Genomic DNA, 14269 nt, shown 5'->3' on the forward strand with positions numbered 1-14269 from the left:
TGACCTGAGCAGAAACCAAGAATCAGACACTTGACTGAGTCACCGAGGCACCTCCTGAAATGTTCTGCATCTTTCAATTATTTCATACCTTAGTTTTCTTTTTTTTTTTTTTAAAGATTTTATTTATTTATTTGAGAGAGAGAATGAGAGACAGAAAGCACGAGAGGGAAGAGGGTCAGAGGGAGAAGCAGACCCCCCACTGAGCAGGGAGCCCGATGCGGGACTCGATCCCAGGACTCCAGGATCATGACCTGAGCCGAAGGCAGTCGCTTAACCAACTGAGCCACCCAGGCGCCCCTCATACCTTAGTTTTCTCCTGCAACTTTATTCAATTTCAGTTTTAGTGTTTATGATTCTACTACAGTTTAAACATTATCCTATTGGTAGACAACTTTTTCCCCACAGTTTTTGAAATTAAAAGTTCTTGTGATGATGACTGTACATTCTATCTTCTTGGGTATATGACTGAAAGTTTCTTCAATGTGTATAGAGGTTGCAGTCCTGTGTCATGAGATATACACACGTTAAATTTTATACAAAAACTCATTTCCCCTCTTAGTGGCTCTACCAATTCACGTTTCCACCACAGTGGCTCAATTAACCTCGCTCACACATAACATCATCAGATTTTCTTTTTCCCTTCTGCCAGGCTAATGGGTAAGAAATGGTATTTTGTAATGCTCTTAACTTGCATTTCCAAAATAACAATTGAAATTGAATTCCTTTTAATAAATTCATTGGCTATTCCACTTTGGAAAACTGCCTTTTTATATAGTTTGCCTGATTTCTTATTCAGTTATGAGCTTCTGATTTCAGCATTTCTTTAATGGATATTATTCTTTGCTCATTGATCTGGTTGCCAAGATCTTTGATAAACCTATTAAACTTGTTTTGTATATTAAATTTCTCAGTATTCTCTTCAACGGCTTTATAGTTACTATTGCTTAAATTCTTTTCTACCTTGACATCATAAACATATGCTTCCCATGTTGTCTTCTGAAACTCGCAAAGTTCACATTTAGGCATTTAATTCAATTGTAATCCTAATTGATTTTTGTGTATTGTTTCCAAATATATTAAAGCTTTTCCTGACACTATACACAAAAATCAGTTACATCAATTAGTATATACATGAAATATTCAAGTCAATAATTTTTCTAACCATTTATTGAGGAATACATCTTTTCCTCATAGATCGGGAATGCCACTTCAGTTATGTATCAAGTTTCCAAGTTTTTACATGTAGAGTCTCTTCCTGGCCTCTGCATGCTATTATTTTGGTTCATGTGCCAACCCTCGCATAAAGATCAAACTGTTGAGTGCTACCACCTTATATAATAAGCCTTCATATCTGAAAGAAAAAGTCATTCCTTTTACATCTTCAGAAATATTATTCTTGGTCTTTGCTCTTCCATATGAATTTTAAAATCAGCTTGCCAGTTTCATCAGAAAATAAAATCCTCTTGGGAATTTATTACAAGGTCATTCAATCAAGAAATCAATTTGGGAAGAAGTGAGATTTTTAAGCCTTCCTCTCCCACCTGCCCTCATTTAGGTCTTCTCTAATGATTTTTAATAAAGTTTTTAATTTGTTCCATAATGGTTATGCATCTATCTTGATTTGTTCGTAAGTGCTAATTTTTTTATATTATAAATGAAATATTCTATTTAACAGCACTTTTGTTGCTCCTTTTTTCAGCAATGCAACTGATTGCCTTTAATTTTTACATCCAGCACTCTTTCTGAACAACCTTAGTAATTCTAATAATTTGTGAATCCTATTTTCCTTGTAGATAATTACGTAATTTGTAAAGAACTATATTTTTTATAGTCCTTAAGGTTTTGTTTTTTGGGGGTTTTTTTGTGTGGGGCTGGTTTGGGGTTTTTGTTTTTTTGTTTTTTCCCAGAAGGACCTATAGTACCATGTTGAAAATAAATTATGGTAATACAGTTTCTTGTTGGATTCCAGATTTTAACAGGAATTTTCTTAATATTTAAACCATAAATGATTTCTTTGTGTGTTTATGCACACTTTCAAGTTTAATGAAATTTCCTTCTATTCCTATTTTGCTAAGAATTTATCATGAGTCAGTACTGAATTTATCTAGTGTTTTTTGTGCCTCTTTAGTTAACCATAAAAATAGATTTGCATTGTTGAAATAACCAACTTGGTCTCTCTCACATATGCAGATACACACAGCTAGATTTGGCTTGCCCCCTACCCTTTTTTTTTTTCCTTAAAATTTTTAATCTAATCTGTGTTCAATAGTACATTGGCTTATACAATTCTTTTCTTATAAAATCCATGTCCACTTTGGAAATCAAAGTGTTAGATAGTGTTCTCATTCATTCTCTTCTCCATAAGAATTTACGTAAGATTAGAATCATTTCCTTGGATGTGACAGAACTCCCCTGTAAAACTGTCTGAACCCAGTAGTTATTTGGTGGAGAGACATGGTAAATTGTGAAAAATGGTCACAATCCTTTGCTCTTTGCTGGATTGCCGCCCTGTGCAATGGGAATTTGTACTATTTCCCCTCAAAAAGATGGAAAATATTTCCCATACCCTTGAATCTGGCCTTTTAACTTGCATTGGTCAATATAATGCAGCAATATAACAATGTGTAAGTTGCAAGCCTCTGCTTCAAAAGACTGTGCATATTTCTGCTCCAGCTCCTGAAATCCTGATCAGCCACCATGTAAACAAGCTTGGGCTAGACTGCTAGAAAATAAGAGATCACATGACGCAGAGATGAGCCATCCCTGCAAAGTCCATTCCAGTCCAGCCAGCCCCCAGAAAACCAGCAGCTGACCAAAAATACATGAGTGAAGCCACTCAGAAGAGATGAATCATTCAGCTCAGCCCAGGCCAAAGTACAAAATTGTAAGCTGTTTCAAGCCATTAAGCTTTGAGTCCCTCTGTTATGCATTGAAAGCTAACTGATGGAGATTTCGTGTCATGAATCCTTTAGAATACCTTATTTTTCATTTCTAAAGTCCATTTTGATAATCCATATGTTTTTAGGAAATTGCCCATTTTTCTCTAATTTTCCATTTCAAAAAAAAATTAGTGATTACCATTTTAGCATTCATAGTATTTGGTTTATTATTTTTTTCTCATGTTTCTTGCTCAAACTTCAATTTGTCTTTTCAAATAACCAAATTGTGTTTTTCTTGATCTTGTCTATCATATCCTACTCATTATTCTCATTTCTGTTCTTACATGCTAATGTTCTCATGCCTTTTACTTTCTTAGGTTTATTCTGATTTCCATTTGCTAACATCTTAAGTTGGCTGTTTTATTCTTTGAATTTCTTGCCTTTTCTGCCTTCACAGGATATATTTTCAATAGCTTCCATTCTAGAGCATGCCCTTTTACTCTTACGTATTTTGAAAAAGAGAAAAAGTTGCAAATTGTAACATATTCCAATATATCAACCTTTTTCTTTTTAGTTACTGCTTTTATGTCTCATTTAAGAATTATTTTTCTTACATCAAGGTCATAAAGATATTTTCCTATGCTATCTTTTCAGGCTTTACTAGTTTACCTTTCAGATTTAGGTCTATAATCCCCTGGAATTGATTTTGCATGTCGTGTGCAATAGAGGTCAAGATTAGCTCTTTCCTCATAGGGATATTCAGTTGACCTAGGACCCTGTAGTGAAAAGACCATCCCTTCCAGAGTATTCTGTAATGCTGCAATTTGGACTTTCAGGTTATATATTAGGTGTATGCCTCTTTTAAATGGTAATATTAAAAAATCTTAAATAAAAAACGGTAATATTATGTGATAAATTTGGGGGCCTTGAAGTGTGATAATGCCAGAGCATTCTACAGCTTCCTTTAGTCTGGTCTGTTTCTTTTTTTTAACCACTTCACTATCAACACTTAGGAATCCTCTCTCGTTTTCAGTTTTTATTTAAGATTCCTTTATTCCTACACCTCCTCAAATCGCTCTACCTTGTATTTGCCCTTTTCCTTTCCTACGAGGAAAGATTTGGCTTTTGTTCAAGGACCTTTCTACCGTCCTTGTCCAGTTTTAGTCTAGTGATAAGCACCTTGCTAGGGGAATGCCCACTGGGACAGTTGTGCCCTCTGCCTTCTCTGGCTGCACTCATTCAGTGTAGAGGACACATTTCTTCCTGTAAACCTGGATGACTTTGCCAGTTTGCTGACCTTCGTAGTGTCCTCACACAACCTGTCCCTCATCCTCCTTTCAGATGGGCACGGATCGCACTATCGTACTTCTGTCTCGGCTCTTTTGGAGGGAAGACATAACCTTACTGCGAATGTGGGAAGGTGCACTGTTACGGTTCTCACTCCAGTCAGAAGTCACAAAGGGACTGAACTTCATTTTGGCCAGTGGAGCTTCAGCAATGGCCGCAAAAGCAAAGATGGCATCTTTATTTTTAATTGTCTCAATATAAACAATATACATCAGGACTTAAGTTAGTATGAATCCAATACAGTACTCATACTTTTAACCATTAAGTGTAAATCACTTGATAGTAAATATTATGAACTGGAATTGTGTCTAACTTTTTCTCTTCTTGCTTATTTTGGGTTGATAGAACATTTTTTTTTTTAAATCTCAAATACTTAAATCCGGAAGTAATATTTCTATTATTTTGATGTTAGTTTAAATTTTTAACATGTGAACTTAGTCTAAAGCTAGCCAATTTCTGTATTCATTTTTGGAATACAAGGCTTTAGAGTACTTTAAATCAGATAACCCCATCATCATTTTGTCTAATATTTTTAATTTTTTCCAAAATAGTCATTATTTAATCAATGATTAAGGTTCATGTATATTCTCCATTCGTTCACCAATTCCCCTTGTATTTTATATTATATCTTTCTTCTAAGAAGTTTCTTTAATGAGGATCTCTTAGTCATAAAATTGAGAGTGTTGTCCATAAACTCTTATTTCATGTTCATGCTCAAATGATAATTAAGCTGGGTATATGCTACTACATTTGGGAGTTATTTTCCCTGAAAACTTTGAAAATATTTTTTTTTATTATCATTTAGCTTCTGCTTTTACTGATTAAAAGCCAGCTGTTCAATTTATGTTATTCTTTTGTGGAAAATTTACCTTTTCAGGGTTACTGTTACTATCTTCTCTGTGTCTTTGGGATTCTACTATTCCAGTAATATATCTAAGTGTGGCTATTTATCTTACTTGAGTAATAGATTAAAATGGTCCAAAATTCTTCCCCTCCTTGTATCCATATCCTTACAATGTGATACAGCAGAGTCCTTTAAGAGATGGAATCTATTTCTTTACCCCTTGGCTATGAGTTTGGCTCTTGGTTATGACTTGCTTTGGACAATAACATATTAGCAAACGTGATAAGGCAAGCTGAACCTTGAAAAGCAATAATACGCTAGAGCTTGCTCTCTTCTTACACTTGGAATCTTAGGACTATCATGTGAATAAGCCTCTAGGCCACTAGAGAATGAGAGATCACATGGAGGAGAACCGAGGTGCAGTAGTCAACAGCCAGCCTACTACCAGAGATGTGAAGAGGCCATCTTAAATCATCCTGCCTCCTGCTGATTTGTCAAATGACCACTGACCACACGAGAGCCCAGTAGACATCAGCAGAGCCAGACCAGAAAAATCATCTAATCAACACGAAGAACTGTGACCTAAAGAAACTCAGAAGCTTAAAAAATTGCTAAGTTTCTTGAGAGACAGCAATAGCTAATATACACTTTCACTACACTATTGAAATAATGAGAATTGGTATCTTTTATCAATTTTAGAAAATTTTTAGCCATCCTACTTCTAATAGTACCTATAATCTCTTCTATAACCTTCTGGAGTTTTGAAATATATATGTATGAATATACACACATTAAAAACATCTATAACCTCTTTGTCTATATTTGTGCTTCTTCTCTACAAGGGCTTTCCTATCTCCCTCTCTATCTTCACACTATAATTAGGGTAATTATTTTGACAATATTTTCTGTTCTAAATGCTCTCCCCACCTGTACCTAATCTACCGTTTAGTGGGTTCAGTGAGGTTTTCTCTTTCACTTCAATAACTGTATTTCTTATTTCTGGAAGTTCTTTTTGGTTTTCCCCTCATCATATTTATACTCTCTAGTCCTCACACATTTGTTACTTTGTTTCTTTAAACACTTTAAAACATGGGGATTTTCAAAATTCTTTATCTTGTAATTCCAATTTCTGTAGCCCTTTGAGGGTTAATTCATTACTGCTCCTTCAAACCCCTACTCATGATGGCTTAAAAATCCTATTTACATGAACTTAATCTCTGGGAATCCTGTTAGGTTTGCATAGAAGAAAACCTTCCCCAAAGGTCATTTTCTTCATCCAGAATCCCAAGGTTCCCAACCAAGGACCACTTTAAGATAGTTTCTTGAGCTTCAGGAGCAAAATAAACCCAAATTTCAAGGCTGCATGATGCCAGGACTATGGTTTCAAATTCTCCCCAGGGAACTGTTTTTTCCTATGTGAAACTGAGGTGGAGAAAGACTACCTACTGGATTGCTTCCCATGGCTAAGTAGTAGACTCTTCTGCCTACCCCTTCATTGGAGTTATAGTCTTCTAGGTTGTGGCTTTGTTTCAGAAGTTTCTGCCCCATCCTCCAATGTTGTATGAGATCTAAGACATTCCTCCCATCCCACACAGACTGTTGAAATTTAAGGCTCTAACTGGGACTTCCATACATTGTTGTGGGATTGCAAAATAGTACAGCCAACTTAGAAAATACACTGGCATTTTCTTATAAAGTTAAACATACACTTCATATACAGCCCAGCAATCCCACTTCTACATACCCAAAAGAAAACTTGTGTTCATACGAAAACCTGTATGCAAGTATTTTTAGTGGCTTTATTCATAAATGCCCAAATTGCAAAACAACCTAAAAGTCCATGAATTGAGGGATGGATAAACACACTGTAGTACCTCCATACTACAAAATTAGAGTACCATAGGAAGAATGAATCACTGATGGGTGAATCTCAACATACATACATACATGATTTATAGAACATTCTGGGAAAGGCAAAACTATAGGGCCAGACATCAGATCAGTAGTTGTTGGACACTGAGGATGAGGAGATGAATCAAAAGCATTACAACAGGGGGATTTTTGGAAGTGACAGAATGGTCCTTTATCTTCACTATGATGGTGTTTACATGACTATATCAATTTTCCAAAACTCAAAACTGTACATTTAGAGGAATGAATTTTGTTCTATGTAAATTATTTATATATATATATATATTTTTTTTTTTTTTAAGAAAAGCCCAGAACCAAATGGCTTCATCAGTGAATTTTACCCAACACTTAAATAAGATTTGACAACTACCCTTCTCAAACCCCTCCCCCAAAATGAGTAAGTTTTCCCAAAATCCCCAACTAATTTAAGGAGATTAGCATTATCCTGATACCAAAATCAGGTAATACTACAAGAAAACTACAGGCCAATAACCCTGATGAATATAAATGTAAAAATTAAAATCTTAGCAAGTTGAATTCAAGGGCACATTAAAGGATCACACATTATGATCAAGCAAGATTTATCCCTGAAATGCAAAAATGGTTCAATGCATGCAAATCGATAAATGTGACACATCCCAATAGAAAGATAAAAACCATACAACTGAGGCACCTGGGTGGCTCAGTCGCTAAGTGTCTGCCTTCGACGCAGGTCATGATCCCAGGGTCCTGGGATCGAGCCCTGCATTGGGCTCCCTGCTCCACGGGAAGCCTGCTTCTCCCTCTCCCACTCCCCCTGCTTGTGTTCCCTCTCCGTCTGTCAAATAAATAAAATCTTAAAAAAAAAAAAAAAAAAAAAACATACAATTATCTTATAGATGCAGAAGTATTTGAGAAAATACAACTTCGTGAAAAAAGGACAAAAAATTGGGCAAAGGAACATACTTGAACATGATAAAAGCCATGTATGACAAGCCCACAGTTAACATCATACTCAACAGTGAAAGTTTAAAAGCTTTTCCTCTAAGATGAAAAACAAGGCAAAGGCACCAACTCCTATTCAACATAGTAATAGAAGTTCTCATCAGAGCAATCAGACAAGAAATAAAGGCATCCAAATCAGAAAGGACTAAGTAAAATTATCTGTTTGCAGGTGATAGGACTTTACATATAGAAAATCCTAACTATTCCACCAAAAAACTTTTAAGTCAGTAAAGCTGCAGGATACAAAAATCTACATACAAAAGTCAGTTCCATTTTAATATACTAACAATGGAATATCTGAAAAATGAAAGAATCCCATTCACAATAGCATCAAAAAGAGTAAAATACTTAGGAATTTAGCCAAGGAAGAGAAAAATCTGTACAATGAAAACTACAAAACTTTGATGAAAAAATTGAAGTAGACCCAAACAAGTGTAAACATATCCCATATTCATAGATTGGAAGAATACTGTTAAAATGTGCACACTACCCAAAGCCATTTGTAGGTTGAGTGCAATCCTTAAAATCTAAAGGGCATTTTTCAAACAAAAAAAGAACAAAGACACTAAAATTTGTATGGAACCACAAAAGACTCCTAATAGCCAAAGTAATGCTAAGAGAAGAACAAACCAGGAGGCATCACATTTCCAGATTTCAAACTACATTAGACCTTTTTAACGGTGCAGAGGTTAGAAGCACCAACCTCCATGCAGTCAAAAAAGCACATGTAACTTCGGACTCCCCCAAAACTTAACTACTAATAACCTAGTGTTGACTGTAATTTCTAACCAGTAACATAAACAGTCAATACATATTTTGTACGCTATATGTATTATATACAGAAAACATTAAAATCCAAAGGGAAAATAGATTTACAATACCACACTGCATTAAAAAAATTCATATGTACGTGGACCCATGCAATTCAAACCCTTTTAATTCAAGGGCCAACTGTATACTACAAAGCTACAGTAATCAAAGCAGTCTGGCAAAAAAAAAAACAAAACAAAACAAACACAGAGACCAATAGAGCAGGATTGAGAGCCCAAAAATAAACCCCCGCACATGCAACTACTGTTTGACAAAGGAGTCAAGAATATTCAATAAGGATGGTCCCTTCAACAAATGGTGTTGGGAAAACAGGATAACCACACAAAGTAGTTGGATTACTGTATCACCACTAACAAAAATTTGAAATGGACTAAAAACTTAAACACAAGACCTGAAACCATAAAACCTCTAGAAGGAAACAGGGGGAAAGCTCCTTGGCATTGGTCTTGGCGATCATTTTTTGGATAGGACACCAAAAGCACAAGCAATAAAATCCAAAATTAATAAGTAGATCTACAAACTAAAAAGCTTCTACACAGCGAAAGAATCAACAAAATGAAAAGGGACCCTATGGAATGGGAAAAAAACATTTGCAAATCAGCAATCTGGCAAAAGTTTAATATTATATATATATATATATATATATATATATATATATATATACACACACACACTTTTTTTTTTTTTAAGATTTTTATTTATTTATTTGACAGAGACAGAGAAAGGGAACACAAGCAGGGGGAGTGTGGGAGGGAGAAGCAGGCTTCCTGCTGAGCAAGGAGCCCGATGTGGGGCCCGATCCCAGGACCCTAGGATCATTACCTGAGCTGAAGGCAGACGCTTAATAACTGAGCCACCCAGGTGTCCCTAATATCCAAAATATATTTAAAAACTCCCACAATAGCAAAAAAGCAGATTAAAAAAATGGGCAGAGGAACTCAATAGTCATTTTTCCACAGACATGCAAATGGCCAAGATACATGAAAAGGTGCTCAAAATCACTAGTCATCAGGCAGATCAAAACGACAAAGAAAGATCACCTCACATCTGTAAAGATGGCTATCATCAAAAACACAGAAAAATAACAAGTGTGGAGAACAAGGAACCCTTAATACACTGTTTGTGGGAATGTAAATCAGTACAACCACTAAGGAAGTTCCTCAAAAAATTAAGAATAGAACTACCATGTGATCCAGCAATCCCACATCTGGGGGAATTAAGCTGAGTATATATCCAAAAGAAATTAAATCACTACCTCAAAGAGATATCTTTACCCCCATATTTATTGCCACATTATTCACAACAGACAAGACATGGAAAAAACCTAAGTATATGTCAACAGATGAATGGCTAAAAAAGTTGTGGTATATATACAATAGAATAGTATTCAGCCATGAGGAAAAAAGTCCTGCCATTTCCAACGTGAATCAACTTTGAGGGCATTATGCAAAGGGAAATAAGACAGAGAAAGACAGATACTGCACAGTATCATTTATAGGTAGAATATAAAAAAACCTGAACTCACAGAGACAGTGGAATGCTGGTTGCAAGGGGTTAGGGGAAATGGGGAGATGCTGGTCAAAGTATACAAACTTTCAGTTATATTACAAGTAAACTCTGGGGATCTAAGGTACTCATGGTGATTCATGGTGATTACAGTGAATAATACTGTATTATGTACTTGAAATTTGCCAAGAGTGTAGATCTTAAAATGTTCTCATGACTAAGAAAAAGCCAATGATAATTATGTGAGGAGAGGGAGGTGTTAGTTAACACTGTTGGTAATCATAATGCAATATACAAGTATATCAAATCAAACAGTTACACGTCTTAAAGTTACATAGTTATATGTCAATTATATCTCAATCAAATTGGAATAACAGGAAAGAAACTTAAGTTTCCAACTTCTCGGTAATGGCAGATATCGCTCTGGTTTTCACTTTTCTCCATGTATTCGGTCTCTAAGAATTTTTTTTCTTGTAAGTGCAATAATGGGTCTTAAAAGATTTTTGTTCTGTTTAATCCAGCATTTATAGGCATTTTGAAGAATTTTTTTAAAACCTCTATTTTACCATATTGCCCAATGCAAAAGTCACCCATTCTATTGAAGATCAAGACTTTAAAATTTCATATTCTTAACTTCTTCATTTTATCACTGTGTCCTGTTTCTATAAAGTACAACAGTGTAGTTGTTGTATTACCTTCTTTATAAATAAGAAAACCAAAGCTCATGGAAGCTGAGACTTGTTGCCTATACACCACCAGATTCTGAGAATGGAAACCAATTTGAAGATTATCTTAAGCCTCTCAAAACTAGGTCAGTAAGAAACATTAAGAGGATCATTTACATTATGCATCATCCATACTTGGCAGTACAGTGAACTGTGTGGCCTTGAACAAGTCACTTGCCTGTCTAGTTTCAAAGCACCTACTTCATAGAATTGTTCTGACAATTATTCATGTCAAGCACATAGAAAAGCACATGGCAGAAGTAGAAAGAAGTGCTTACTTTGAATAAGCCATGCTTTTGGTTGCGTTGACCAAGCCATAAGTTGCTTCCTGGGGGAAGGTTGGTTTCAGGAGGGTCAATCACACGTTCATAAATCCTGTAGGGATAAAGAACAATTATTAATAAAGAGTTTGCTCAAAACAGAACCAAAAGGTTGGCATGTTGTTTGAAGTCTTCATGGCATTAGCTGCTGGTATAGAGAGATGGAGGCAGTAAGGGCATGTTTTAGATGATAGGTAACATGAACGAGGAGATCTACTTCTTGACAACACTTGGACACATTAACTGGGCCTCTGTTGGCTTTCTATTTTCACCTTTTCAGCAGGGAAAGGAGGAAAAAGGTAACATTTTTAAGTGTCTGCTCTGAGCAATGACCCTTATACCTACTCTGCGAGTAAAGTGGTTTGATCTACATTACAGATGAGAAAGCTGAGGTTCAGAGAACATAAATGGGTCAACCACAAGTTAAGACAGGGAGCAGTTAAGTTGGGATGAGAATCCCCATCTGCCTGGCTGCAAAGCCCATGCACTCCCCTTTGCACTCTACTCCTCCCTGGCTTTGGTTTATCTGGCCCCTACCCATTTCTACAGTAACCTGCTATACTCCTTCCAGCAAGTGAGCAGTTGCCCACATGGTAATATGCTTAGTCTACAAAATCAAGTAACTGAAATCATCCCATCAACAAATATTTACTGAGCACTTTTTAGGCTCCAAGCTCCACATGAGGCAACAAGAGACAGAGCCATCAACCAGACATCCAAAATCCTGCCCTCATGGAGCAAAAAAGAAAGTCCAATATATGAAAAAAATATTCACAAGATATATGAAGACATAACTAATACAGAGGATACAACAGCCCCAGGATCTTTGAAGGTATCTCCTGAAACTACTCAACAATTGAATAGTCTCAACTGTTCTGCCCTACCAAGCCCTACTCACAGATCTTGAGATTTGTGCTCCCCTTAGAAATAGTCCCTGCAACCACCAGGTACCAGCTGATCACAGGCCTTCACCTCACCCCTAGCAAGTGCCTCTCAACACCTTCTCTACTGAGAAGGGGAAGGAGAAGCTTGCCTGAGAATTGAACTTGTCATTAGATGCTCAGAAGATTCTGGACGGGGTGCCATAGAGACCATCGCGGAATTTCAATAACTCCTGATGACCCGTCCATTCCTTGCTCTCCTCAGCTCTTGCTCAGAGCAGCTACAGGAGAAGTCAGCTCCAGGTACTTCCAAAGGTCTGGAAATTCATCAGACCTCCATGCTGGAAGGGAACTGACTGCCGCCTGCCAAAGAGCTACCTGTTCCTCGAGTGGCTCTCAAAAGGCAAGAACTGAGAGACCACCCACTGTGTCACAGCCAGGGATGGAATGTGAGACATTGCAGGTGGGAGCGGCCACACTGCAGCCTTGTAGCTTAGCCACACTGCCCATCACTCTTACTCCCCACTGGAAAAGTGCTGTTTCCTAACAATACTGCAAGGTATTCAATGGAGAAAGCTCTAAATGTATTCGATCCATCTGTACTAATTGTCCTCTCATTATAAACGGAGGCTCAAAACATAAACAAGGCAATATAAGTCTCCCTTAAAAAGACAGCCTATGTTTTCTCCACAGGAACACAAACTCTTTCACAGCTTAGAATGAACAATTTTAGATGAAACAATCATCTGTCAAAACTGCTTTAACCCAAGAAGCTGCTATATACACTTCCTTTAAAAGGGGTTTTTCTAATATTCACAAAAAACTAGAAACAAGCCAAATTTACAACAAAAGTGAAATGCATAAGTTATAGATCAGCTTGATGTAATTTACTACAGTCATTAAGAGTGACAAATATGCAGGTTATGAAATATGGGAAAGTATAGACAAAATAATCTTCACTGGAGGAAAGTAGAATGTAAAATTATTTATGAACTACGGAGACAAAGATGCAAAAATTATGTTCCCCGTTGGTGAATTTCAGAGGAGACCAGAAAGAACTGGAAATCGCTGTATTTAGGTAAAGAGGCGGAAGCTTAATTTTCTGTGAGGTTGTTTTACTAATACATTGAAAATACTGTCAAATTATTTATCTGAACCTTTCATTTTAAAACATTTGCATCTGTCGGAATGAGAAGAGCTTTCAATTTCAATGCTTTCTTTCTGGTTTTAAATATACCAGAAGGTGAGCTCCAATGAGCAGAGTAGGCTGTTAATGTTTATTAAGTGCATGAAGGATCAAAAAAAAAAAAAAAAAAAAAAATCAACTTTCTATCATGCCTTATCTTCCCAAGTATAAATGCTCCTTCTGCCTTAGAAACAGTGGGCCCCAGATGTTTGCTTTCTCAACCATCAGCCCAAAAAGCAGGGTAGTGCCCTCGTGGCTGTGTCAAAGGGGTATGATTTCGGGGGTCACACAGCCCCCATCAGGATCCCTTCTGATGCCACGAAAATCTGCTGGCTGCTGCCTCCCCCCACCCCACCCCAGCCCTGCCAACAATTCACTCCAAGTGACCAACCTCACTGGAGAATTCCAGGTAGCAGGCCGAATCAACAAGCTGGATCCAGACACAGCAAAAGGAAGAGAGCTTAGAAACAGTGTTAAAAAAATAAATACCCACACAGAGGAATCCTATATGAACTCTAGGAAACAAACTGAAGGTTGCAGGAGGAGAGGTTGGTGGGGGGATGGGGTAACTGGGGGATGGGCATTAAGGAGGGCACATGATATAATGAGCACGGAGTGTTACATGCAACTGATGAATGGCTAAATTCTAGTCCTGAAACTGATACAGTATATGTTAACTAAATTGATTAAAAAAAAAAAAAAAGGCATATAAACCATATTTGAGGCACATTCCACAAAATAATTGCCTGTGCTCTTTCAAGTCTCCATGTCATAAAAAGCAAAGACTGAGGAATATTTCCCAATTAAAAGAAACCAAAGGGAGGATCCTGGTTTGGAGCTGGGGACAGAAAAAAA

The 14269-nt window shown here is 36.7% G+C and overlaps 1 protein-coding gene across 3 annotated transcripts in view; it reads right to left on the reverse strand.

Annotated features, from left to right (window-relative positions):
* NELL1 (neural EGFL like 1) overlaps positions 1-14269 on the reverse strand; it is a 792671-nt gene that overhangs the window by 627237 nt on the left and 151165 nt on the right. For all 3 annotated transcript variants that reach the window (XM_078058301.1, XM_078058300.1, XM_078058302.1), the window contains exon 5: positions 11306-11402. In XM_078058301.1, coding sequence (XP_077914427.1) covers positions 11306-11402 — 97 coding nt within the window. The remainder of the gene's footprint in view (positions 1-11305; positions 11403-14269) is intronic.

Source organism: Halichoerus grypus, chromosome 11 (assembly GCF_964656455.1).
Source record: "Halichoerus grypus chromosome 11, mHalGry1.hap1.1, whole genome shotgun sequence".
Taxonomy (NCBI): domain Eukaryota; kingdom Metazoa; phylum Chordata; class Mammalia; order Carnivora; family Phocidae; genus Halichoerus; species Halichoerus grypus.